Raw genomic sequence first — 26695 nt, forward strand, 5'->3', positions numbered from 1 at the left:
CCATTGTGGGGCCCCCGCCCCTCACTATTATTCCTGTCTAGAACTTCTCATTTTCCTTTCTCACCATTGTAAAGTCAATCTGTCCCTCTAATCCTAAAGCCCCCAGGTCATCTAGAGTGGTATATAGGTTCCCTAAGTTCTTTTGTTCCTCAGAGTCCATCCTGAGTCAGTGGCACTCCCAGGGGCTGGTGACCAGGGCGTCTTGACTCCCGTGCAGTCTTGGAAATCAGCTCTGTTGTCTTAGTAGCAGCGCTAACCCCTTTTCCCTCGATTAAAGAGTGATTTTGACTATTTAATAGTTCTGTGTTTTTTTCTAGTTGACAGGGGCAATCACTCCTCACATGTATATAAATGGAGATTTTGAAACTTTGACTTCATTCCCCAGAAGTCCTTAGTATTTCCCCAAATTCCTTATAATCTCTCCTGCTTCTCCACTTTGGGGAGATCACATTATTGGTATTTAAGTGGATGTATACTCCTCCCAGGATCTCTTTTTGACCTTTTTGCTTTAATTATTCATAAAACTTTATAAAATATAATATGTAGTTATTGTTATGGGCAAGAAGGATACCTTTGGGGTTCGGGAAGGATACCTTTTGCAAGAATGCAAGACTCCAAAACTTGGCTTAAAAACAAAAAGAAAAATTTATTAATTTAGAAAGTAATGTTGAGAATGGCCAGGAGGATAGCAAGGTGGGACAGTGAGATGGGGAGCAGGTCCTGGGAGGACAGCATGAATGGAAAGGCTGTTCCTCCATGGGGACAGCATGGATGGACAGGCTGTCCCCCAGAAGACATCAGTTCTGGGGATTTTATACTTTTTACAAGAGATGCTATGTCATGGTGTGGACATGACTTATAGAGTGTTAGTCCCTCAGGCATTTGGTGGGGTGAGGTGGTCATCTGACTGGGGCCTGCCTGGAGGCATAAAGATTCACCTCTTTGTCTATCTTAAGTCTAAAGGACTATCAAAGAGTATAAACATCTCAGGACCCTGGGTGGGGTCATTGGGTGTTTCTAGGTTAAGAGTCAGGAGGAGGCAAAGCAAGGGAGTTTCCCTGATAATAATTCACCTGGGTTTCTGGGGGTACAGTGCCCATGTCAGTTATTATATATTAATTTTAATCTTTACATTTTGACTTACCAGAAAGCAATTATAAATTCTCAAACATTTTTGAGCAGATAGCCTAACAGTAAAGATAGTAAGTTTGCGTGGTCACTGCCCACCAGGAGGGTCTGGTGGTAGAGTGTTTGGGGTGTACCTGTGCTCCTTCCCTGCCCTGTCACCTGCTGCTGCCTGCTGTTTCTCCTGTCCATCTGCTTGAGCCAGCATTCCTCACTGCTCTCCACCCAGCTTGGCGCCTCCTCTTGCTGAGACCAGACCCACTACAAAAGCCTGCCAATCCCAGCCATATTTTTTCCACAGAGGATGATGTTTCTTTCCATCCTAATCCCTTTCTACACTCCACATGTGTGTTTCTAGCCCACCATAGCCATTTTTCAGTGTAGAGAAAAGAACCCCACACCTTCCATTTTTCAAGCAGATTTTTTTAAGCTAACCCTGTACTCCTAGTTTAGAAGGTGTTAGTCAGTTTTAGGAAATAAGTCTGTTTTTTTCCCTTCTTTCTCTTGACACAAAAGGAGCAGTACTTTCCCTATCATATGCAAATACGCTATTGTTTTCCTTGGAACTTTTGCCCCTAGGGAGGAGGTGAAAGAAAAATATTTTTCCAAGCCTCCTAAACTAATTCCTTTCCATGCTTCCTTTTTATGCTTCCTTTTTTTTTTTGAAAATAAAATGCTATTCCAAACCATTCTTCAAACTCTCAAAGAACAGTTTGAATTGCTTGAGCTAGCAAGCACATATTGGCTCTGCTTGAATGTCTTACTAGCAGCTTGTGGCAGTGAACTCTACTACTTAAACTACAAACCAAACTCCTAGGAGCATTTGGTTTTTAATTGGTCAGGAAGGGTTTTCAGAGGTCTGAACTTTCACTGCCTCTATGCCTCCATCTTGACTCTGCCTCCTGATTGCCTTAATTTGCTCCTCATTTGTGGTGAGCTCTCCCTTTTCAATTTTGATACTGATTATTTGTTATTTTTTCTTAATCAAATTAACCAATGCTATTTTGATTTTTTCATAAGGCAACTTCTATTCTTATTCATTTGTTCAATGTTTTTTACTTTTAATTTTATTAATTTCTCATTTAAATTTTAGGACTTCCAATTTGGTCTTTAATTAAATGAGGTTTTAATTTGGCCTCTAGTGTGTAGGATGAAATAAAATGACCACTGACCCAAATTATAATTAGAAACCTAGGGTCAGAGTGGATAGAAGATGCAGTCTTTACTCCTCCTCATGACGAAGGGGACCCCTCCCTAATGTCAATTCCCAATACATGAGAGCAGATACAATATTTTATAGATTCCTAATACAAAATCCCCACCCTACTCTGACCAATACCCCATGTTATGGGGGCTGAACTTACAATCTAGGCATGAAGGCCTACTCAATCAGAAAAAAACCCAAAAAACTGGCACAGCATGTGCTTCATCATGAGCTTGCACAGAGGAGTGGGGGAGAGGGGTGAGGCTATGAAAGGATAGTCATGTCCTCATGAGGGATGCCTCTGGCTCCTAAAAGTCAGAGGAGATAAGGAGGTAGGATATCCTAATGGTTTTCTTCCTTGAGATGAGGCCTCCCAACTTACTGGAGTCTGTGGACATAATAAGTACTCGAGGCCTTATTCTGAAATCCTAAACAGGCTTTCATTCCCTAATGGGGTCTAGAATACACATCTACCCATAGAAGAACAAATTAGTTCTTTTCTTTCCACACACCAATTTTTATTTGTACACCCAATTCATTGATTGGAATTTTCTCTATTTTATTGATGTTAAACATTTAGAAATATAAGCTTTCTCCCAAGTACTGCTTTGGTGATGTCCCAGTAATTTTGATGTTGACTCATTGTCATTCTCATGAATAAAATGATTGCTTCTATAATTTGTTCTTTAACCCACCCTTTATTTTTAACATTAGTTTTTTTAGTCTCAAATTAATTTTTGATTTACCTTTACATGGAACTATTTTTCATTATTATTTTTTTGCATTATGCTCTCAAGAGGATGCATTTGTTATTTCAGCTTGTCTGCATTTTTTATGCAGTTTTTCTGCCCTAATACATGGTCACTTTTTGTGTAGAAGCCATTTACTGCTGAAAAGGTATATTGTTTTCCATTTTCATTCAGTTCTATCCAGAGATGTATTACTTCTAAGTTTTCTAAGATTCCATTCTCTTCCTTTAGTTGTTTCTTGTTTAAATTTTGGTTTTATTTATTTAGTTCTGAAAGGGGGAAGCCAAGGCCCTCCACTAGTATAGTTTTACTGTCTATTTCTACCTGATGTTCTTTTAATTTCTTTTTAAATTTAGAGGCTATACCAATCAGTACATATATGTTTAGTACTGATATTACTTCATTGTTTATAGTATCTTTTAACAAGATGTAATCTCCTTCCTTATCTTTTTTATCATGTCTATTTTTCTTTTAGCTTTGTCTAAAATCATGATTGCTACTCCTGCTTTTTTTTTTTTTACTTTAGATGTACAATGATTTCTGCTCCAGTACCTCACTTTAATCTATTTGGGTCACCCTGCCTCAAATGCATTTCCTGTAAAAAAACATATGATAAAATTCTAGTTTTTAATACACTCTATAATCCACTTCCATTTTATGGGTAAATTCATTCCATTCACATGCTCAGTTATCATCACCAACTGTATATAATCCCTTCCATCTTGTTTTCCCGTTTTGATCATGTTCTTTTTCCTTTCCCTCTAACCTCAGCAGTGTCTTGCTTTTTATCTCCCCTTTATTTCCTCCTCCCTCCCATTTACCATCCCTCTTCTCTTGTTACAGTCCCCTCCTATTTTTTATACATTAAGATATGATTCTTTACCCTGATGAATATGATTATTTTCCTCTCTGAGCCAATTATGATGAGAGGAAAGTTTAAGCATTCCCAATCTCCATCATTATCCTCCCTTCTTCTCATGGTAGCTTTGAGATTCTTTGCTTCTACTCTGCTATCTTGACTCTGAAACCAGAAATTGCAAATTATTTTTTAAAAACATAGCATGAGGGCAGCTAAGTGACTCAGTGGATAGAGAGCCAGGTCTTGAGATGGATAGTCTTAGGTTCAGTTCTGGCCTCAGACACACCCTAGCTGTGACTAGCCATAAATCACATATCCCTAAACGACTAGCCTCCTCCTCCACTTACTGCTCTTTTCCTTGGAGGTGATACTTAGATTCAAGTTTATGACAAAGGATGAAGGGTTTTCAAAAATAGAAGTAAAAGCATTGAATAGAACAGGAAATTGAGATGTCTCTGTTTCTGCACCTAAGATACAATAACACAGAAAATCCCAATGAAAGAAATCCATGGAAAGTAGATAGGGGCAGGGTTTATTTTCCATGGTTGGTATAATAAAATGTTATTGAGAAATAATGATTCTTTGACAGATTAATAAGTTTAGAATCAGAATGGAAATTTAGGAGGAGGGGGTCAAAATAGCATGGGGATAGAGGAAAAGGCAAGGGATTCTGTTGTGCTGCTCAGCATTGAGTAGACTGTCCCTTTTCAAGGGAGGAGGATAACCCCAGCTTAGTGATGTGCTTTTTCTTGTTGCTCAGCTCCCAGTGAACCTTTTCTTGGTTCCCGTCAGAGCTTCTGGGGTTTCTCCTATGTGTGCACAGGTCACTCACTCCAGATTCTGAGCCATTCTTCATAAGTCTGGAAAAGAACATGTTGATGGTGACACAGAAATATAGGAGAATGGTGACAGGAACCCTGGATACAAAGACAGGGAAACTGAGTAGCCTAGCAAAGGCTTTGGGAAAGGCACTTGGCTTGCCTGCAATATTGTTGAATTTCTTCCATTATGTCTATAAATGAGAGTTTATTAAATCAAGATCCCCAATTGATTGAATATTTATGTTGGAAAATTTGTCCTAATCTACACCTCAAAAAAGGAATGAATTTCCTAAGAATCCAAGGGTAAGGGGATCCCAATAATGCAGACTTTGTGTGTATGAGGCAGGGATTGGGCAGACTCACCGCTGCAGGATTCTGTTGGTGGAGTTGAACTTGTCAGATCCAGAAAGATGCATATCTTCTGTGTACAGCACCTTGGGAATGGTGGTGAAAGACTGGAAGCTTAAGCTGGCAGCTGTGGCCAAAAAGGGAGAGGAATACCAATACCTCAATCCTGGATATCCAGTCAGCACACCCACTAACACCCTGTGTTTGATTGTTCTTTCAGCATTCCATTCCCTCTCCACCTACCCCAACCCTAGAATGAAAACCTCACATCCTAGACCTGCTGATGCATCCCATAAAGCAGCCTTGCCCAGTCTTCCAATTTCCCCCTTGCTCTATGTCTCTTGAGCTCTAATCCCAGAGTAAAGCATGGCACGATTTCCAGGATATAACCCAGAGATCCAGTCTTTGAACCTGTTGTGCTTGAGAAAGCTGTTGGTGCTGGGGATGGAGCTGGAGGGGATGTGACTAAAGGGGACGTGGTTAGCACAGAAAGTATTGGAAAAACAGTTGTAAAGAAGGATAATTAATAGCATCAGCTTTGAATGTTACAAGATGGGAAACTAGGTATGAGACAGGGAGGCAAGGTATCTATTGGCTTGGATGTTATTAAAGTGGAAGGAATGTCAGAGGCCATCTTGTCTGTTGTTCTCTATCTGAGGAACAAACCCCTCCACAATGATCTCAACAAATGAACATTCACCAATGCTTTATGGTCCTCAGTGAAGGAGCAGCCACTACTCCTCGAGGCAGCCTATTCCACTTTGGGACAGCACTTACTGTTAGGATGCTTTTCCTAATCTCAAGCCATAATGTACATATTTACAATTTAGATTTCTTGTCTGGGACATAATGAGAAGCCTAATCTCTGTTCCATGTGACAGCCCTACAAAAGCTTGGAAGCAGTTATCATGTCTTCCTTTAGTCTTTTCTATAAGTTAAACAACACTAACTCCTTCACATCATATGACCATGAGGTTCCTCACCAGACTCCTTTGCCTTGGTGGTGAACATGATTTGGAAATCCTAAGTCAAAGGGGGCAGGATCAGTCCTGTGCTCCCCCGCCCCTGACACTACAGGGACCTGGGGGTGAAGGATCCTTGTGGCAAAAACCCATCAGGGCAGGGAATTCCTACCTAAATCAGCTATAGTTTCCTTATTGTTCAAATAGGAACAGAGGGATTTATTCCAAATTCCCACAGAGAACATCCTTCAATGGTAGAAACTAATTTTTCAAAACTTAAATCTCTGGTCTTTATGACTTAGGGCTTCTAGATGATATGCAACCTCAGCTCTGCCCTTTCCTTGTTTGGAAAGTGCCTGTTTCTTAGAAAGACATCACCTCTGAAAGGCCTGGGGCCCATTCTTCTTTTAAACAGCATATATTTTGCCCACTTTCCATTTGGGACTAGGCCCCCAGAGGTGCCACATTCATAGCCCACATTGAGGCCCACAAAGTCCTCTGTGTGGCAGAATAAGAATAAAATATAATTGGGAGATATTTAACAAGATAAAGAGATTAGAGTCGTTAACATAGGTAATGCTAATCTGTAGTTTTTAAGCCAATATGCAGTCCACAGGAATCTGTATCTAGTTTGACACCACTGCCAGAACACAGAATCAACCTCTCTTCCTTACCTTGGGAGCCTCCAGGCTCTGTGGCCCACAGGGGACAACCAGGTGCTACTGCTGGGTCTGGTGCTAAAACCGGAAAAAAAGGAAAATGTTTCAAGATGGGCAGAATCTTCTAGCACCTAAAACAGAATGGTCCTCTATCACCTCTAAAAACAAATAGAAGCCATCCTGGAGCAAGATGGGCTCTCAAAGTATATCTAGTCCAATACCCTCATGTTATAGAGGAGGAAACTGAGGCCTGTAGAGTTCTCATGACTTGCCTAAGGACACAAAGTAAATGTCAGTAGCAAGATTTGATCCCAGATCTGCTGACTCCAGAATCATTTTTGCACCCTTAGCAACTTGCCCTAAACTATCACCTTCTGCCTCATGATGCCCTATTCTCCTTCCCACACTAAAAGGCCTGGCCAAACTAGAATCTCTCTGTTCCTCACATAGGGTACTATATTTCTCATCTCCATTGTTTTTCATTGACCCCAACTCATGCCTAGAATGCACTTCTCACCACTTCAGTAGAATCTCTCTTTCTTCCTTGCAGACCACCTTGCAAGGGATTCCTTTCTGATTACTACCAACTGCTAACACTCTTCCATCAAACTTGAATTGACTTTTGAATTTGGGCTACATAAGTGTGTGTATCATACACACCCATCAATGCTCATATAGATGTCATCCCTCACAATAAAATGTGAATGCTTTTAGAGAAAGGATTGCTTCCTTTTATTTTGACTCTACACCCCCATCACCTGACAGAGTAGCTGATACATAGTTGGAGCTTAACACATGTTTGTTGAGTAATTTACTGACTTTGAAGACAGTTTATCTTGTCATCTCCATCCAATTTATAGTAAAAGAAGAGGAAATATTAGAGCATAAGGCCATGGCTCTGAGGCAAGAGGGTCTAGAAAGATCTGGAGTCCTCATTTCTTAACTGGAGTCTTTTCTTCACAGAATCACCAAATTGTACAATGTCAGAGCTGTAAGGATGCTCAAAACACATATAGTTGAATAACATTCCCACCCTAATATGCTACACAAGTGGTCATTTAATATCCATTCAAAGGCTTCCTGCTGTGTCCGAAGTCTTTCTCACTACTTCCCCAAAGCTGCAAAGGCCACTTCTTGGATTCCTTCCTCATCACTTCTGAAGGATGTCATTCAGGATCAGGGGCTTGGATAATAAGGTCTTTGACTAGGTCACACAGTCACATTGGGGCCCAACTCCAGGTGCCAAGTGGGGGTATGAGCCCAAGATTCAAATGAATGTGAACATACTCATCAACACTGTGTAGGACTGGACTTCATTCATTATAACCTGGAATCTTAAAAGGGGACAATGTGGGGGAGTGAGCCCAACATGGCAAAAGAGAAAAATAAAGTTCGGGGTGAATGACCCAAATAAACAGGATCCCATTTGTTGGACCTGGTCACTTGGGAGACAGATCTGTTCCTTGGAGGAGAGACCTCTCTGAAATGCTATGAGAGAATAGGAAGCTTGCAGCGTGGGAGAAACAGAATGAGACAGAGACACTAAGTGTATGAAACAATCCACTCTTTTTCTGCTCTGATCCATAGAAAAATGGAGATGGTCAAACTAGATGCTCTCCCTATTCTCCTGGCTTAATGGGAAGGTTAGGGTCATAAATATAGAGCTGAAATAGACCTCAGTGGCTGTCTAATACAATGCCTTCCTTCTCCAGATGAGGAAAACTGATGCTCAAAGAGAGTAAGAGGCTTGACATTAAGGGCAGCATAGTAAATTGGGTGCTGTCTTTGGGAGTTTGGAAGACCTAAGTTTGAAATTTGCCTTGAGTACTTGCTAGCTGAAATTAATGTCTCTCGGTCTCAGTTTCCTCATATGGAAAATTCAGAAAATAGTAGCACCCATCTCCCAGGATTTTTGTGAGGATCAAATGAAATAACATATTTGAAACTATATAAATGCTATTATCATCATCATCATCAGGAAATCAAATCAGTCATGAAGATGAAGGGTAAAATGAAGGAACTGTTTCTATCTCAATAGGGACATGTCAGGAGAATGGGGAAATTGAGGTATTGCACACTCACGCATTTTGGTGGGGGCCACGGCCAAATGATTGTAACCTGTAGAGAAAGAGAAAGAGATGCACCATGTGAGGAAAGACAAAACTCTGAGGAGAGAAATCTGGGGCCATTAGGATTAGGCAATCAGGTAGTAAAACTATCAGGGCTGGTGCCAGTAGGAAGAGGAAAGGGTCCAGATCAGGAGTCTGCTGCACTTCAGGAAGAACATAAATTTCCACCTCAACAAAGCTCTCCTTGATTGCTTAATTTCCAGATATGTGATGGTTCCTTATATCTCAGGGAAAAGATAAATTCTTCCCAAGAAGCATGGAAAAATCTGGGTCATAACATCATTGAAAACTAGGTAATCAAAATGAAGAAATATGGGTCTCAAAACAGAGAGGGAATAGGGGACACATGGCCAAGCCAATTGAAATTAGCAAATGAAAAAGAAGTTAATTTGTAGGCCTGGGCTACTTACCATTGAAGGAGCATTTATGGAGCCATTACTATATGCAAAGGTGTTGGGCTAAGTCACTAAGTACCTCAATGGAAATTGATGGTTAAAACGCTGAGGAACCACAAGCCATCCCTTAGGTCAATTTCCAGAGAATTAAGTGAATCATATTGGGAGAAAGATAAACTATTTCCTCTGCCAGGGCAGAGGGAGATAGTGCAATCAAGATGCCAAATACTTACTGCTGGTGGATGCGTATAACTGATTGTTATAACTAAAGAAAGATGAAATGAGAGACACAGAAATATATATATATATTATATATATACATATATAATATATAATATATATAGAGAGAGAGAGGGGGGAAGGAGGGGGGGGGAGAGAGAGAGAGAGAGAGAGAGAGAGAGAGAGAGAGAGAGAGAGAGAGAGAGAGAGACAGAGAGAGAGAGAGAGTCAGAGACAGAGACAGAGACAGAGGGAAGGAGAGACATAAATATTTGAGTAGGGCAGCTCTATCTGGGCAAAAGTTGAAGGAAGGAAAGGAGAGATGTTTTGGGACCCATAGGGTTGGTAAAATGGTATTTTCATCATTCAAGGCACTTCCTTATTCAAGAGGAAGGGATTCATGGAGCAAATTTAGTTTAAGGAGCCTAAGAATAACCAAGCCATTTCTGGTCTTTAGAAGTAAATCCCAATATTTTAATAGTTTTTCACCATTTTGAGAGCCAGTGTTCCCAGGAGGGATAGGAAAAAAAAACCATGAAGACAAAGGTTGTCTAAAAGGAAAGAAGAATTTGGGTAGGCTGGTAATTTTCTGGAAATGGAACCACCTAGAGAAACAAAGGGGCATGTTCCAATTCAAGCTACTCACCATCCACATAGAGGCTTTCATTATCTATCATGTAGGGACCCAGTCTTGTTATTCCATGGGTCTGTTCACTCAGCTCCCAGTAAATCTTCTCTCTGTCCAGGACAGGGATGGAGTAATCTTCATGGTAAGCACAATCGACATCCACTCCTGTTGCTGTCCTATTCTTCATAGATCTAGAAATTAATGATTTAGACACGAGGTATCAAAAACATGGCCCTTCCTGCAAGTCACCTGAACCAGACTAAAATGTAGTTCATACTTCCTCTCTAATTTTAAACTGTTGATGATGAACTAACTATATAAATATGTGTGGTTTTTCTGAGTCAATATGCAGGGCACAAGGACCTTGATGTACAATTTAGTGAACTTTGTTTCCTTTTGAGTTTGACTCCAATAGTTTAGTTAGTGAAGTTTAGTTATTCAGAGAACATTTCTTGAGAGAAATGGTCCACTTGGAAAAAAGATTTGGAAAGAATTGTAGATTTTGAGTTGAAAAGGACATCAGAACCAACCTTCTCATTTTAAAGATGAAGAAATTAAGGCAAAAGGAAGTGAAGTGGCTTGCTGAGAAGCACACAGTTTGGTAAGTATCTGAGAGAGAATTTTTAAAATTAATTTTTATTTTTAAATATTTTTCCATTTTCCCCATGTTTCAGTGTCTCTATGCTTCATTTTCTTTCCTTCTCCTCTTCAATTCCCCTTCCCAGAGCCAACAAGCCATTCCACTGGTTGTACAAATGGTTATCACTTGATACCTACTATTCCATTTCTCTAAATGTGGTTAGCATTCTTTCCCATAAGTCCTTCAAGAGGGTCTTGGATTCTTGCATTGCTACTAGTAGCAAAGTCCATTACACTGAATTGTTCCACAATGGTTTACTTTCTGTGTACAATGTTCTCTTGGCTCTGCTCATTTCACTCTGTGCATCAGTTCATTGAGATTGAGAGAGAATGTGAAATCTGGTCTTCCCGATTGACATAATAGAATTGGCAGGGCTGTGTAAATTCACTGATATCTATGTTTACAAGTGTGTATGGGGTCTGGTTATTTTCAGTAATTTCTTTAGAGAAGTGGAAAGATCATTGGATTTAAAATCAAAGGGCCTGTGTTAGAATCCTAGACCTGACAGTATCTTTGACTAAAGAAAAGTCACTGGAATGTCCTTGGATCTTCATTTTTCATCTGTACATGAAGAAAGTGGTCCAGATGACCTTGAAAGTCCCATATAATTCTCTGACTCTAGAGAAAGGTAATGTTGATATTTTCTAAGCAGTCCTTCACTAAGCACCACTTGGTGATTCCCAAGTTATTCCTTGTATGTGGAACTATAAAGAAAAAGCAAAAACAGTTGCAACATTGTCTTTGCAAAGTTGTGGGGAAAGGAGTTTTTCTCCACTTGCAAAAGGCTAGAAGGAGCCCAGAATATTTCTAATGGCTTGTTGGTTGGGGTATTTTATCCACCTCAGCTTGGGAAAGAAGGAATTAGAACTGGGAAGTAGAGGAAGAACCACCCTGGACACCAGTCAGATTGGAATGTGCTGCTCCTTGCTATTTGAACCATCAGCTCCCATGACTCTCACCTTAACAAAGTCAGCCTGCATCCAAAATAGTGAGAGCCAAAGCTGTTTTTTCTAAACAAGGAGTTGATCTAGAAACAAAAGGAAAGGAAGAAACTGCTGAGTACCTGGCTAAATAGCAAGCCTGGATACCCAGGGTTGAGGAAGAAAGCTTGGGAGAGAGGAGGTAGAGGAGGTGTGGAGGTAGAGTCTCACCAGGGGTTGCAGGCCATCCTCAATGGAGTTGAATTTGCTGGAGCCCCTTTGACCCATGTCTTTTATGTAGAACAGGTTGAGGATGGTGAATTTGAGGTTGAAAACCTTCAAGTAGGAGCTCTCTGATGCTGTACAGGAGAGAAAGAGAGTCCCATGTCTGAGCCTCAGAAATGTTACATGAATGAAATAAAATGCTTCCTTAACCTTCAAGTTCGATTGAAATGTTGATTGTTATAATCATTATCATTATCATTACTCTGGCACTATAAAAACTTGTGGATTTGGAGTCAGAAAACCTGACTTCAAATCCTTCCCCTCCCATGTCCTATCTTTGGGCCTTAGTTTCCTCACGTGTAAAATGAAGAGGTTTGTCCACCTTCAAAGGTTAGAACTCATTATTTTAAAAAAAAATTGCAAAGAAATCTAAAAATTAATCTGGCAAAAACTAGGGATGAACCAGCATCTTGCATGACTTAGCAAAATGAACTTCAAATTAGTTAGATATAAAGGGTGAAATGATAAAAAAAACTAAGAGTAATGAGGAAAATTTTAACTTTCAAATTCATCGACTGGTAGACATTTCATGATCACATGAGGGATAGAGGATAGATAGCAAGATAAAATTTACTATGCTGTTAAGATGAAGTTAAAAAATCACTCCTCCCAAACAAAACCAACGTAGGTAAAATTAGAAGGAATGAGGTAATGAGGTGAACCTTTGCTTCCAATTCTTCTGAAAAGGGTCTCCTTTTCAGTTTCCAACAATTCAAATTGGTAAGAGTAAAAGCTGAGGGAGGAGCCAAGGTGGTGGAGAAGGTACACATCCGCATGTGATCTCTATCAAATGACCCTTCACAAAACTGACATAATGCTGTAGAATGAATTCTGACGCAGTGCAACACACAAAAAGATAAACTAAAGTAAGTTTCCAGCACGAACAACTTGGAAGACCATCAGGACAGATGAAAAACAGTGTAGTGGAGGTAAAGGTAGAACAAATTGCACCAGGGCAGGACCTATAAAGGCAAAAAACCTTGGGCACCACTGAAGTAGCAGCAAAGGTCTCTGGAGGATTTGACTATATAGACAAGGTCAGACAATTTCTCAGAAAAAAAATTACAACGTTCCCTATGCAGGCTGCAGGTACAAGACTATTGTTACTCTGCTCTTATAAAGAAACAGCTCTCAGTCTGTGGGTAGGATCTCAGGGTGAGGATGAGTGCTAGCAGATACCAGTGCTTATAACTACAGGGGAGGAAGGGAGCTTGGGTCACAGGTCTAAAGGGGGAAAGAATGCATAGGGTTACTCAGAAACTAGAGCAAAGTTAGGAGAGTATTAAATATGTTGCTTACATTATACCACCTATAAAGAACTGAAAGCAGATAGATCCCAGGAGTTAGCTCTGAAGGCAGATGCATATAGAACCTGAAGAGGGCTCTATTCATCACAAGTCCATATCCCAATTTTAACAGTTTTTTTTTTAATTAAAAGGCAAAGAACAAAAAAAGAAAATCAACATAGAAAGTTATTTTTGTGATAAGAGAAAACCATAACACAAACTCAGAACACCAATGCTGTGGCATACAAACTTCCAATAAAAACTAGTTATTGTTCTTAAGGCCCAAAAGAATTCATCTGGGAGCCCAAAAATGATTTTGAAAATCAAATAAATGAAGTGGAAGGAAAACTGGGGAATGAAATGAGAGTGATAGAGGAAAATCATGAAAAAAGAGTCAATGGCTTGGTAAAAAAGACAAAATATACTGAAGAAATCAATATTTTTTATGGTTTTAGAAATCGATATTAAAGCAAGAATAGACCAATTGGTAAAAGAGGCATGCAATGCAATGAAGAGATGAACTTTTTAAAAACCATAATTGACCAACTAGAACAAGATATACAAAATACAATGAATATAAAAACTTATTGAAAGGCAGAATTGGCCTTATAAAAAAAGTGGTACAAAAACTTGCTGAGGTTCAGAACTTTTTAGAAAATAGAATTGGTCAAATGGGAAATGAAGTACAAAAGCTCACTCAAGAAAATCATACCATAAAAATTGGAATTGGGCAAGAGGAAGCTAATGACTCCCTGAGATATAAAAAAAAAAAATCAAAATCAAAAGAATGAAAAATGAAAAGTTTTATGGGAAAAACAACAAACCTGGAAAATATATCCAGAAGAGATAATCTAAAAATTACTGGGCTATCTAAAAGCCATGATCAGAAATAAGACCTAATAAGACTTACAATCAAAACTACATTTCCTGGGAGCCCATTGACTTCCTGTTGTCATGTACTTTCTGTAGATAGAGGATATTAGCGAGTGGGAAGTCCTCTTGGGTGTCTATGTTGGGCTTGCAGCCAGAATAGTGGTGGTGGTAAACTACATGCAGAGATTTTAAATCGACTAATCAGCCATGGGCATGTGGTCTTTATTTTGTATTATTTCTAATGATCTTTAATAAAACTCCTGAAATATAATATTTTTATTATTCAGATTTAAATTTAATTTTTACATTGATGGAAAGCAGGAGGAATGAGAAAAAACTCTTAGTTTTTTAAAAAGATAGCCTAGATAAATTTGTTTTAAGCCATGTTTTTCCTGCCAAGGCTTTTTGCCCCTCCCCCCTCCCGAACTCTAAGAGAACTCCAATCTCTCTATCTGAGCTGCTGCCCTGCTCCTGCAAGTTTGTTGGTATTTTGTGTTTTTTTTCAAATTGGGACACTATGCATTGTTGGTGGAGTTTATGATCTGAGCCAACCATTCTGCAGGGCAATTTGGAACTATGGCCAAAGAGCTAATAAAATTGTCCATAGTTTTTCATCCTGTAATACCACTACTAGATCTATATCCCAAAGAGATAATTAAAATGGGGAAAGGATCTACTTGTCAAAAATATTTATAGCAGCCCTTTGTGTGGTGGCAAAGAATTGGAAATTGAGGGAATCAATTGTGGAGTGACTGAATGGGGGTATGTGCTGGTGATGGAGTATTATTGTGCTATAAGGAGTGATAAGCAGGATAATTTCAGAAAAAGCAGGGAAGATCTTCATGAACTGATGCAGAGTGAAATCAGCAGCACAGGGAGAATATTGTACACAGGAACAGCAATATTCTAAGATGATCAACTGTGAAAGACAAAACTACTCTCAGAAAGGCAGCAATCTGGGACAGGTTTGAAAGACTGTTGACAAAGGATGTTTTCCCCTCTAGAGAAAGAAATGTGGGAGTCAGTTGCAGATCAAAGCATACTCCCTTTCATATTAGCTTATGTACAGTTTATGTAGCTCTGGTTTTATATGAGTATTCTCTTATAAAAATGACCAATGTGGAAGTATGTTTTACATGATAATACATGTATAATCCATTTCAAATTACTTACAATCTCTCCAAGAGGGGGAGAGAAGGGAAGATGGAAGACAATTTGGACATTATAATTTCAAAAAAACATATACTGAAAATTGTTACTAGATTTAATTGGGAAAATATAATATCTTTGAATAAAATTATTTTTTAAAATAAAGTTAAATTTTAAAAGATATAAGGCATCAGAGACTATTAAGCAACATGCTAATCAGATATGGCTTGATTTCTCAGCAATGCTGAATGACATACAGCTTCTCTAAGAGTATAGGCGATTTTCTATTGGAAATGGATGTCTTAACAAGGCTTATAAACAAGGGCAATAAGTAAATTAAGAGAGGAATATTCAGTCACAACTGAATAAAAGGATGCTTTAGGGATTTTATAGTACATGGGACATACTTCCCTTCCTTGAATTTTCTTATCCAGAATATGGCTTGATGGTCTGCCTCCAATCCTCACCTAAGATCATCCAGAGGCATTTGTCTCCTCATCTTCATCTCTATCCCACTTAGAGCTCCAAACTTGACCTTATTCACCAAAGTTTGATGGGCTACCAGGAGTCATGTGGAGACAATGACATCAGAGAGGTCCAGTTTTCCAGTTCTCACCTATGACCAATTCCAGGATCTCATGGCTACAGTAGCCTTTGGAAACACTCAGAGGCCATAGCATCATAGGACCAGGTCACTGAAACCACAGAGCCAGTATGTAGGAACCAATGCATAAACTAGTGACCATGTAAACCTCAAATTTCCTTAGACTTATAAATGTTGGAAATTTCACCATTGGGATATTTCATACTTGGAAAATTTCTTACTGATAGTCTATTGGAATGGGAACTCCATTGGCATGGGAGGTTCCTTCTCTTCCCTTCTTAAGATTACTTTAGGACAGAAAACCTTTTGCTGAACAATGGAAAGGACTTTGACCTATGCTTAAGCATAGAACAGGAATTTCTTTGAGTCTTGATTGATTTTAGAATTGATACAATGGAGATACTTGGAATAAATCTCCACCCTATTCAGTCCTAATAGGATTGAGTAAGGGCTGCAGCCTAGATCAAAATTTAATTATTCCAATCTCTACCATACTCAAGTTAACAGGATTTAGAAAGGGCTGTAACAAAAGAGTAAAGATTTAATCATTTGAAAAATATGACCTTCAACAGACATGTGCAAAAGCCAGAAACCTCTGGGCGGTCCTGGGTTAAGCGAGAGCCTCCATTGACAGGGAAATTGATGAAGAGTGATTGGTAGATGTGAGGACTGAGGGGAGGCAACTTGGATGGTGTCCTTAAAGATAGGAGGGTCTGGAGACTGGAGAGGTTGAGTTTTTGGAGCGGTGTGGTTCCTGGGCTCTGAGGAAGCTTGCTCTGAAGGAAGCTGAAGGTGGGGGCCTCTGAGACTGTTTCTCCATTTTGGACACATGAGTAATAGGGACTGATCTCTTTTTCTTTGCCCCAGCTATCTAAGGGCTTGGGCCTTTTGGCCCAGCCTAAACAGAAGGGGTATTTAAGCCCTATTCCCTTCTCTCCCCTTGCTCTCTCTATATATATCTCTAATTCCTTTCTTGCTCCTATTGTAATTAAACTCCAAAAAAAGGCTGACGGCTGACTTGAGTTTTTCATTTAGGAATTACATAGCTGATTCCTTGGCGACCTTAAATTAATATATATCAGTCTTTTAAAGTGATTCCCTTGTAACATTGTGGCTGACCACACGGGAGTCTAAAGAATCCTCTCAATAAAACTTTTTCCTTGCCTTTTTACTATACTGTTTCACCACTTAGTCCTTTTTTTTAAAAAAAAAAAAAACTTGGCTTAAAGACACAGCTGCTAGAACATGTGAGTATAAAAAACTTTTTCTCTTTTCTCCTTAAGTTAAATTGGAATCAGCAGTTTTTTCTTTTTCTTCCCTTTAATCTTAAAGGACAGCTGGGTAGCTCAGCGGATTGAGAGCCAGCCCTAGAGGCAGAAGGTCCTGGGTTCAAATCGGACCTCAGATACTTCCCAGCTGTGTGACTCTGATAGACAGAAAACAGCTGTTTTTAAATCTCAGCAACAGGACTCTAAAGTCCTGGCTGGAAGAACTGTTTCTAAATATCCTTTCCCTTAAGGAACAACTTCCTGGATTAAAAAAAAAAAAAAAACCCTGTGGAAAGTTTGTTGCTTTGCCCTGCTCCCCACGTGTTTTGTGAAATTACAAAATATACATATAAAAATGAGTACTACATTCTTTGACAATTATATGGCAGCTGAAGAAGTAGGGGCATTGAGGAATGAAGGATACCTCCAAATTTTTATATTAATAGGTACTGTCATTTTTGTACTCCTCAATACTATATTTAGAGATGAAAAAATAAAAAATATTGAGGATAAAATAAAACAAAATGAGGATAAAATAAAACAAAATGAGGATAAAATAGAAAATATTGAGGATAAAATAGAAAATGTTGAGGATAAAATAGAAAAAAATGAGGATAAAATAGAAAATATTGAGGATAAAATAGAAAAAATTGAGGATACAATAGAAAAAATTGAGGATACAATAGAAAAAATTGAGGATAAAATAGGAAATATTGAGAATAAAATAGAAAAACTTGAGGATAAAATAGGAAATATTGAGAATAAAATAGGAAATATTGAGGATAAAATGGGAGATATGGAAGATAAAATAGGAAAAATTGAGGAAAAAATGCAAGCCCAATTAGAAGATCTAAAATGTTTCTTACAGGATCAATGGGCAAACACCCACTCTACCAGAAACAGACCTGTTTCTGAACCTTTGAATGAGGAAATTTCCTTCCCTGAAATAGAGATGGAAAACACCTTCCCTATAGCCCAGTTAACAGACTGCTTCTCTCGTGCAGTGCAAATCTTGTCTGAATTTAATCCCCAAAACCCTTCCCCTGCAATCCCAGCTTCTCATGTTCCTTCTCCTACAGAAAACCAAATTCCAATGCAAGGGAGATCTTGTCCTCCTAGAGAAACCTGTCCTTGTCAAACTGACCCACAGGTGCAAAATTCAACTAGAGGCCTGTTTCCTCTAAGAGAAGTACCTGAAATAGGACGAAATGGGGATGTGGTGACTTTAAGACATAGGATACCGTTTACTCCCCAAGAAATAAATGAATTTACACGAAATATCCCCACATATGAACAAGATCCTTTTCTAGTAACAAAAAAGATGGGAGACATATTTTTTCAATATAATCCGTCTTACAAGGACGTTGAGAGCTTACTACAGGCTTTTTTAAGTGAACGTGAAAAAAATAAAATAATTGCTCATGTCAACAAAACCCGGGGGCGTAATGCAGCACATTGGCCATCTCAGGATCCCGAATGGGACTATAATAATCCTGAGGACTATCTACAACTATACCGTTGTAGAGAGGCCATCCTCACGGCCATGAAGGAATGTGCGGACAGTACAGATAAGTGGATGGAACTGGAAAAAATTAAGCAAAAGGAAAACGAAACACCCTCCAGATTTATGGACAGAATTATCGAGTTTGGGGACAGATACTTAGATTGGGACTTAAATAAAGAGAATAGTTTAAGACAAGTTAGAAGAATCTTTGTAAATAATTCTTGCAAAGTAATTAAAAATTATTTTAAAACACAATGCCCAAGATGGTCAGATATGGACCTTGAAGAATTGCGAAAAACAGCTATATATGTTTTTAAGGGAAACGAAGAAAAGGAGAAAGAGAATAATGATGACATGGAGGAAATGAAGAAAAAAATGAGATGTGTAATAGATAGGATAACTAAATTGGAAAGTGGGCATGATAATGAACCAACGACAATTGCCCCTCTCCAGAAATCCAATTATCAATCCATTACTTGCCACTTCTGTGAGAAGAAGGGCCACAAAATGATGGAATGTAGAACCTTTCTTAAGATGTTTGGAAGGAATACACAGTTTAATAATGGTTTTAGAAATAATAACTATAGAAATTATGATAATGGTTATAGAAACCAGAATTCTAGAAATTATAATAATGACCATGGAAATAACTATAATGAATATAGAAATAAGAACTTTAGAAACCAGAATTATAGAAATAGGAATTGGGAATTTAATGACAATGCTCAAATTGAAGAAAATTTTAATGATAATACTCAACAATATATGAGAAATGGCGCTCGTCCAAAAATTACTCGAGGTGCTAATGATCCTCAGAGAGGTGCCCTTCAGGAGGGTGCCCAGGGAACTTCCCAGTATAATAAAGATGATTCTTCTTAGATTGTATTGATTTTGTTGATATTAATTAACCTTTTTCAGTTTTTTTTTCTCTCCTCTCCAAATAGTAGGAAAGATGAATAAAGAACTTAAGACTATGATTGGCAAATTATGCACTGAGACCCATTTAAAATGGCCTGAAATTCTCCCTCTGGCCCTATTTTATCTTAGAAGCAGGCCTAGAGGAGACTTACATATTTCACCATTTGAGATGCTTTTTGGACATCCGCCTATACAGGCTAAGCCTTTCTCCCCGGCTTATACATCGCTATTAGGGGGAGATATTACTATTGCTTCCTATATACAGGAGTTACAGCACAAACTACGTGAACTTCATGAATCCGGAGCTGCAGTACAAGCTGGACCATTAGACTTTTCTCTGCATGACCTGAACCCAGGAGATAAAGTTTATATCAAGAATTTCAAGCGAACTGGAGCAACTCAACCTTCATGGGAAGGACCATTCCAAATATTATTAACTACTCCAACATCTATAAAGATTGGAGAAAGAGACTCTTGGATTCACTGCTCACATGTGAAGAAAGCATCTTCTGCTGAGACTGATTGACTCTATCCTATCATATGAATTGTGACTCTATCTTATCATATGAATTGGAGATAATAATCCATAGACAAATGGATGTTTTTTTTTCAAGAATATATTGAATTACTGATTTTTTCCCTTATTTTTTCTTATTTCTTTTTATTTTTTGATCAGAATATTTGATTTTTTTCTCATTTTTTTGTACTGAAGGTACACATAATTAATATTAATATTATTTTTTTCCCTGCAGTAATACAAGTTAATATATATACTCTTGCTATAATATCAATATATGCCTAAAAGCTTTAAACTATGGGAACCTGCCATTTATTGATAAAATATTATAGGACTGTGATTAATGTTTGTGTCTGATTCCAGGAAAAGGGATAAAAACAAGGAGCACAGACTAAACCTGAATAGTGCCAATAGAGCACACATGAAATATTAAAGTGAGACTCAAGGTTGCGACGCTTAACTTATGTTTAAGTCGTAGGACTTCCTTGTATCTACACTCCTTTCGAAGTACTCAAACAAGTACAAAGCTTGACTATCATGCTGGCTCCCTATATCTCTGAAGAAAAAAAAATCAGACAAGGGAATGACATTTCCCCATCAAAATAGAATTCTAATTCTTTTCTTCTTATATTATGGCAACTTCCTGTAGTCTTGGCTACAAATGGCTAAGTGAAATATTACTGCATTCTGTCCTACATACTTGTGGGATAGAAATTACTTTAAACTGGACCTATACAAGGTCTATTTTGAGTTTTTCTTATGTTTTTGATTATTTTTTCTATTCTTTTGATAATTGACACATACAACCCCATAACTGAACATTGCATTCTGAGCTAAACTTGATATTTTTTTTTAATACTTACTTCAGGGGGGATTGTATTTAAATTTAAAATCTAAGAATTTTTGAATTTTTTTTTGTTTGAGATTTTATTTTTATAAAAATCCAAGACTTTTGTTTAAGATTTTACTGTTATAAAAAATTTTCAAAGATTTTGATTTTGTTCGAGAAAAGATCTTCAAGAAAGAAGCTTGAAATTTTTATATCCAGAGAATGAACTGTTGCAGAAAGATGCCAAAAACCTACACTTCATCAAGAAGATCAAGAATGAACTTTGGATGTGATTGATTGGACTGAACTTTTGATTGAACATTTATTGTAACATTTATGCCAAAAGGGACTGCCCCTAATTTGGCTTTCTGTCAATGCGCCTAGCAAACATTGGTTTTGCTTTCTTTTCTTTTCTATTTCCTCTCTCACTATTCTAATTTCTCTTAGAAAATTGAATATTGTGTATATCTTTAGTTAGAAGTGAATTTAGAACTACAAAATGATTATGTTAAATGATCAATGGGGAGACTAGTCTCCCAATGATCATCAGGGGGGATTGTAAACCTCAAATTTCCTTAGACTTATAAATGTTGGAAATTTCACCATTGGGATATTTCATACTTGGAAAATTTCTTACTGATAGTCTATTGGAATGGGAACTCCATTGGCATGGGAGGTTTCTTCTCTTCCCTTCTTAAGATTACTTTAGGACAGAAAACCTTTTGCTGAACAATGGAAAGGACTTTGACCTATGCTTAAGCATAGAACAGGAATTTCTTTGAGTCTTGATTGATTTTAGAATTGATACAATGGAGATACTTGGAATAAATCTCCACCCTATTCAGTCCTAATAGGATTGAGTAAGGGCTGCAGCCTAGATCAAAATTTAATTATTCCAATCTCTACCATACTCAAGTTAACAGGATTTAGAAAGGGCTGTAACAAAAGAGTAAAGATTTAATCATTTGAAAAATATGACCTTCAACAGACATGTGCAAAAGCCAGAAACCTCTGGGCGGTCCTGGGTTAAGCGAGAGCCTCCATTGACAGGGAAATTGATGAAGAGTGATTGGTAGATGTGAGGACTGAGGGGAGGCAACTTGGATGGTGTCCTTAAAGATAGGAGGGTCTGGAGACTGGAGAGGTTGAGTTTTTGGAGCGGTGTGGTTCCTGGGCTCTGAGGAAGCTTGCTCTGAAGGAAGCTGAAGGTGGGGGCCTCTGAGACTGTTTCTCCATTTTGGACACGTGAGTAATAGGGACTGATCTCTTTTTCTTTGCCCCAGCTATCTAAGGGCTTGGGCCTTTTGGCCCAGCCTAAACAGAAGGGGTATTTAAGCCCTATTCCCTTCTCTCCCCTTGCTCTCTCTATATATATCTCTAATTCCTTTCTTGCTCCTATTGTAATTAAACTCCAAAAAAGGCTGACGGCTGACTTGAGTTTTTCATTTAGGAATTACATAGCTGATTCCTTGGCGACCTTAAATTAATATATATCAGTCTTTTAAAGTGATTCCCTTGTAACAACCAAGAAACATGCCTGGTTGAAGAACAATGCCTCAGAAAAGACAAGACTTTTGGGTAAATGCCTGGGATTTGATACTAAAACGGTGGGCCAAGTGCAAGTAATCACCAAAGGTCCAAGTGAATTATTAAGCCAAGATGAGGGAGAAGGTTGTGGAAACACACCTTAAAGGGAAGGTCCTAGAGCCATTCTTTTCCTCTTTTGCAAGTCAAGGTTGATAGATAAAATGATTTGCCCATATTTGCCTCATTCACCTTCCCCAAGTTCATTGCTAAAGAGCAGAGCCTTTGGGTCTATCTCTATTCCTGACTCCTTGACACCAGGACCTCTGTGGCTCTGACCATAGAATTAACTAGCTGGCATAGTAGAGAGAGTGCTGAGTCTCGAGTCAGGAAGACCTGAGTTCAAATTTAAACTAAGAACTCATTAGCTTGATCAGTCATTGCTTGCCTCTGTTTCCTCATCTGAAAAATGGGGCTAACTATACCACCAAATTCTTAGAGTTGTTATGTGGATCAAAGGAGATACTATTTCTATAAAAAATGCTTAGTCACAGTGCCTGGCACATAGTAGATGTTACATAAATGCTTATTCCATTCCCCTTCCCTTTTCCATAGGCAAGCAGTTGGTAGGTGTAAAAGATAGGTTTTGAAGACAAATTTTACTAATAAACTGGGATCTCACCAATCTACTCACTAGATCAAAGCAATCAATTAGTTGCCATTGATTAAGTGTTTATTTATTAAGTGTCCAGCCCTGTCCTAAATACTAAGGAAGTAAATAAAAATTTAAAAACACATTCTTTGCTCTTGGAGAGTTCATAGAAAAACCTTCCCCAAAGTGCAAAGAGCCTTAGCCATTCAAAGTGAGGTGCTAGGGCTGAACTCTCTTCTTGACCCTGAAGAATAGCATAATAGAGTGGAAAGAACAATGACTCTGGAAGAAGAAATCCTGAGTTCAAATCTCACCTGTGATTCTTTCTACTTTTGTGTCATATGGCATGCCACTTAAATTCTCGGGGCCTCAGTTTCCCCATATGTAAAATGATGGGGTTCAGCAAAGTGGGCATTGAGGGTCCCTTTCAGTCATGTCCAATCACCCTGAGCTAATTACTTTATTTCTCTAGGCCTCAGTATCCATATCTGTAAAATGAGAGGTTATATATAATAGCTGATACTTCAAAGTTTCCTTCCAACTTTGTGCCTATGTTTGATTATATAAAAGATCTTAGCAGTGGGAACCTCACTCTAAAACTCCTCTTCTCCAGGCTGTACATAGAAAGGAATCAGAGGTTCAGAAGAGTTCTTGAGGATTGATCTCTAAAATAATTTCATGTGTCCTCTGTAAGACTGGGAAACAAGGCCCTAAAAAGGGTAAACCTCCAACACAGAGACAGAGAGGAGGTACCTACTCACCTGTGGGCATAATAGTAGACACAGGGGTCAGGGGGCTCCTTATCAGTGCTACTGTGGTTCCTGGTGCTCCATGGCTTTGGGAATGTGTGACTGGCTCCACACCAGCATCACCTCCTACAGGGGAGGGGAGAAACCAAAGCTCAGTCAAGTCATTATTAGTGGACTCACAAAGGAAAGTACATTGTTGCTATTAATGGCTAAATCCAAAAATACATGGCTTCTCTGACTTTTCCCCACAGGGTAAATAAAATTTTTCTCTTCAAAGCACTGACTCACTGATGGACAATCCCCATATATATTTGATTTAGTGGAATCAGAATCCCATAATTAAGAAGAGGAGAATCATTTTAGCACAGGGACTGTGAAACTGCCCCTCCCATGGAGATGAGGAAGCCTGCAGAGATGACACTAATTCAACAGATATAGCACTAAGGAACAGTCCCTACAGTGGCCCAATGGAAGGCTAAAGAGAGGAAGGACCTGGGAGAAAGACCCTTCTCCTTAGAAAGACAGAAACCAACCCTCCCTGGACAGACATGCCCCATTTCCTCCAAGCCACACCCCAATATCCTCCCTGGGAAGCTTATTTAAAATATGCTTACTTGGGAAGAGGCTGGAAGAGGAAGGCACTGGATAAGAATCAGAGGCTGTCCCTGCCTTGACATTGCTGCCCTCTGTGGTTGTGTCAGGAGGACTGGGAGATGCTGTTGTGCGAAATTCCTGTGTGCTGGCTGGAGGCAGGGTGATAGGTGGAGTTGGTGTTTCCTCTGGGTTTCTCTCAGTCTCTGGAGTCAAGCCAGCTGGCCCTGGGTCCTCCAATGAAGTAGCAATCTCAAGGGAAGCTGTGTTTGTCCAGTTCATGGGGGTACTTAAGCCTGGCCTTGGACTCAGAGATTCATGAATGGGAGTGTGAGGTTCTGTTCCTAGTGAGGGTCCATCTCCTGTGGTGACAACCAGATTGGGAGAACTGGCTTCTACTTGTGATGAGGAGCTGGCTGTCCAGGGAGCAAATTTTGACATCATTTCTGCATCTACATCCATGCTGCTAGAAGCAGTGACATTTGGTAGTGGAGAGACAAAGGTCACAGTAGGAGCAGTGCCTACTGTATCACTGGCCTCCAGAGTAGATATACTTTGACTTTGAATATTCAATGGGAATCCTGCCTCACTCTTCTGTGGGACTTCAGTGATGATCAGTGGGCTTTGAATTTCAGACAGCTCAGCCTGGGTCACATCATCAAGACTTGAACCAATATCAAAAGGAGTCGCTGTGGTCACTGCTGGCCACAGGGAGGAAGGGCTTGTGTCTCTGGGAGTCACAGCCTCAGAACGTTGTGGAATGTCTCCTAGATTTGTAGTAACAGGAATGGATGGTCTTTCCTCAGCTCCTATGTTGATCCTTGGAGGAGCTAAAGTGCTACCTTCTATCACTTTTGCTGTAACAGTATTTTCTCTGATCTCTGAGGTTAAAGTGGTCAGGGAAAGTTCTGAGTCTTTTTCTAAGATGTCATGTCGCTCACCATGAGCTGAGTCAGCAGAGGTGACCAATGAGCTTCTAGGATGAGTGTCTGAGAGCACTGGAGATTTTGGAGTGGTCAGTGGGGCATCTGTGTTATTCTCTACCACTGAATTTAGGAGCTCATGGCTAAGAGCGAACATAGGGGGAAAGGGAACAATGTCTGTGATTTTTGTGCTGGAAATTAGACTCGTGGAGTTAGTCCTGGGGGAAACTGATGTCATGTTCTTGGTCATGGGGGTAACCTTAGATGAGGTTATAGTAGTTGAAGAAGACTGTGTCCTTTGCCATGTAGAAGTGGTATCTGTCCCAGTGAGGGTGAGAGCCCCATCTTCAGCTATTGTTGACATAAGAAGGACTATGCTTTGTCCAGGGAGAGCCACAGGGCTGATTTGGTGGTAAGACACAATGCTGAACTCAATTGAGCATCTGAGCTCATGAAAGTCAAGGAGGTGTCACCCATCATCTTGCCTGGGAGAGTCTTAGTTGTACTTTCTGTGGCCAGTGGGAAGTCTGAGGTTTTCTCTAAGTCTCTAGTTAAGATTTCATAAGCTAGAGTCACCTGTGGAGTTGAGCCAGGAGTGGTACCTGACATGTTCGATACACCTCCCATAGCAGCAGCTGAAGACCCAGGAGGTCCAGGCAAAGAAGGGGTCAGCAAAGCACCTGTGCTCTCTTCCATTGTGCCCAGTAGGTTAGGAGTGATCTCAGGATGGAGAGAGACCCTGTCTGTGACCTTGCTGCTGAAGATGACACTTATGCTCTCAGTCCCAGGAACATTGGAGCTCTTGTCTTCATCCTTGTAAGTAACCCCTGAAAATGTTACAGGAGATGAAGTAGAGAATTTGGATGGCAACATGGATATAGGATCAAGGCGATTCATGGTAAGATCTGTCGCTTCAGCTGAATTTGAAGACCATGGAACCACTGTTCTTGTACCAAGGAGAGCCCCAGAGATGCTGCTGATAGCGACAGCAGGTGCTGATGTAGTCAACACCAAGGATGAGTCTGTCTCTCCTCCCAGCCTTGTCCCTGTAGTACCTGTGGTGTGGGGTGGAGAGGTATAGACAGCTGGCTTTGGACTGGAGCCTTCCACAGGGCTTGACATGAGGTCAGCAGTGCCCCCAGAAGGATGAAAATTGCCAGGGATGAGTGTGCTGATATCTGACTCTGTAGTGGTGCCGGGTCTACTGGTCTCCCATCCTGGGGTGATGCTGGGGGCCAAGCTATTCTGTAAATGTCCACTTTCTCTGCTGCTAAATTCAGTCACTGGTCCAACAGAGAATGAACCCTCAGCAGAGGTGGGCTTCTTAGGCTCCGGAGTGAGAGGTTCAGCTGGGCTTGTCCAGAC

At 39.5% G+C, this 26695-nt stretch overlaps 1 protein-coding gene across 1 annotated transcript; it reads right to left on the reverse strand.

Annotated features, from left to right (window-relative positions):
- Nucleotides 1-4433: 4433 nt before the first annotated feature.
- LOC103105318 (mucin-16-like) lies at nucleotides 4434-25791 on the reverse strand. The gene is made up of 9 exons (XM_056820608.1): nucleotides 24431-25791; nucleotides 23829-23942; nucleotides 11890-12017; nucleotides 11698-11765; nucleotides 10117-10289; nucleotides 8810-8845; nucleotides 6743-6805; nucleotides 5122-5233; nucleotides 4434-4797 (listed from the first exon to the last, which is right to left on the reverse strand). Exons 1-9 carry the CDS (start codon nucleotides 25692-25694, stop codon nucleotides 4620-4622), a joined length of 2136 nt encoding a protein of 711 aa, XP_056676586.1. The 5' UTR covers nucleotides 25695-25791; the 3' UTR covers nucleotides 4434-4619.
- Between the last annotated feature and the right edge of the window lie 904 nt (nucleotides 25792-26695).

This window comes from Monodelphis domestica, chromosome 3 (genome assembly GCF_027887165.1).
Source record: "Monodelphis domestica isolate mMonDom1 chromosome 3, mMonDom1.pri, whole genome shotgun sequence".
NCBI lineage: Eukaryota > Metazoa > Chordata > Mammalia > Didelphimorphia > Didelphidae > Monodelphis > Monodelphis domestica.

What these genes read in the sequence shown, in the direction of transcription:
- LOC103105318 (XM_056820608.1), bottom strand. Translation starts at nt 25,694, where the DNA reads ATGTCAACAATAGCTGAAGATGGGGCTCTCACCCTCACTGGGACAGAT. An exon ending in TGCAGGCTGACTTTGTTAAG is followed by an intron (nt 10,290 to 11,697) that starts GTGAGAGTCATG and finishes ATTAATTTCTAG; the next exon opens with ATCTATGAAGAATAGGACAG. An exon ending in ACCAACAGAATCCTGCAGCG is followed by an intron (nt 4,798 to 5,121) that starts GTGAGTCTGCCC and finishes GTTCTTTTCCAG; the next exon opens with ACTTATGAAGAATGGCTCAG.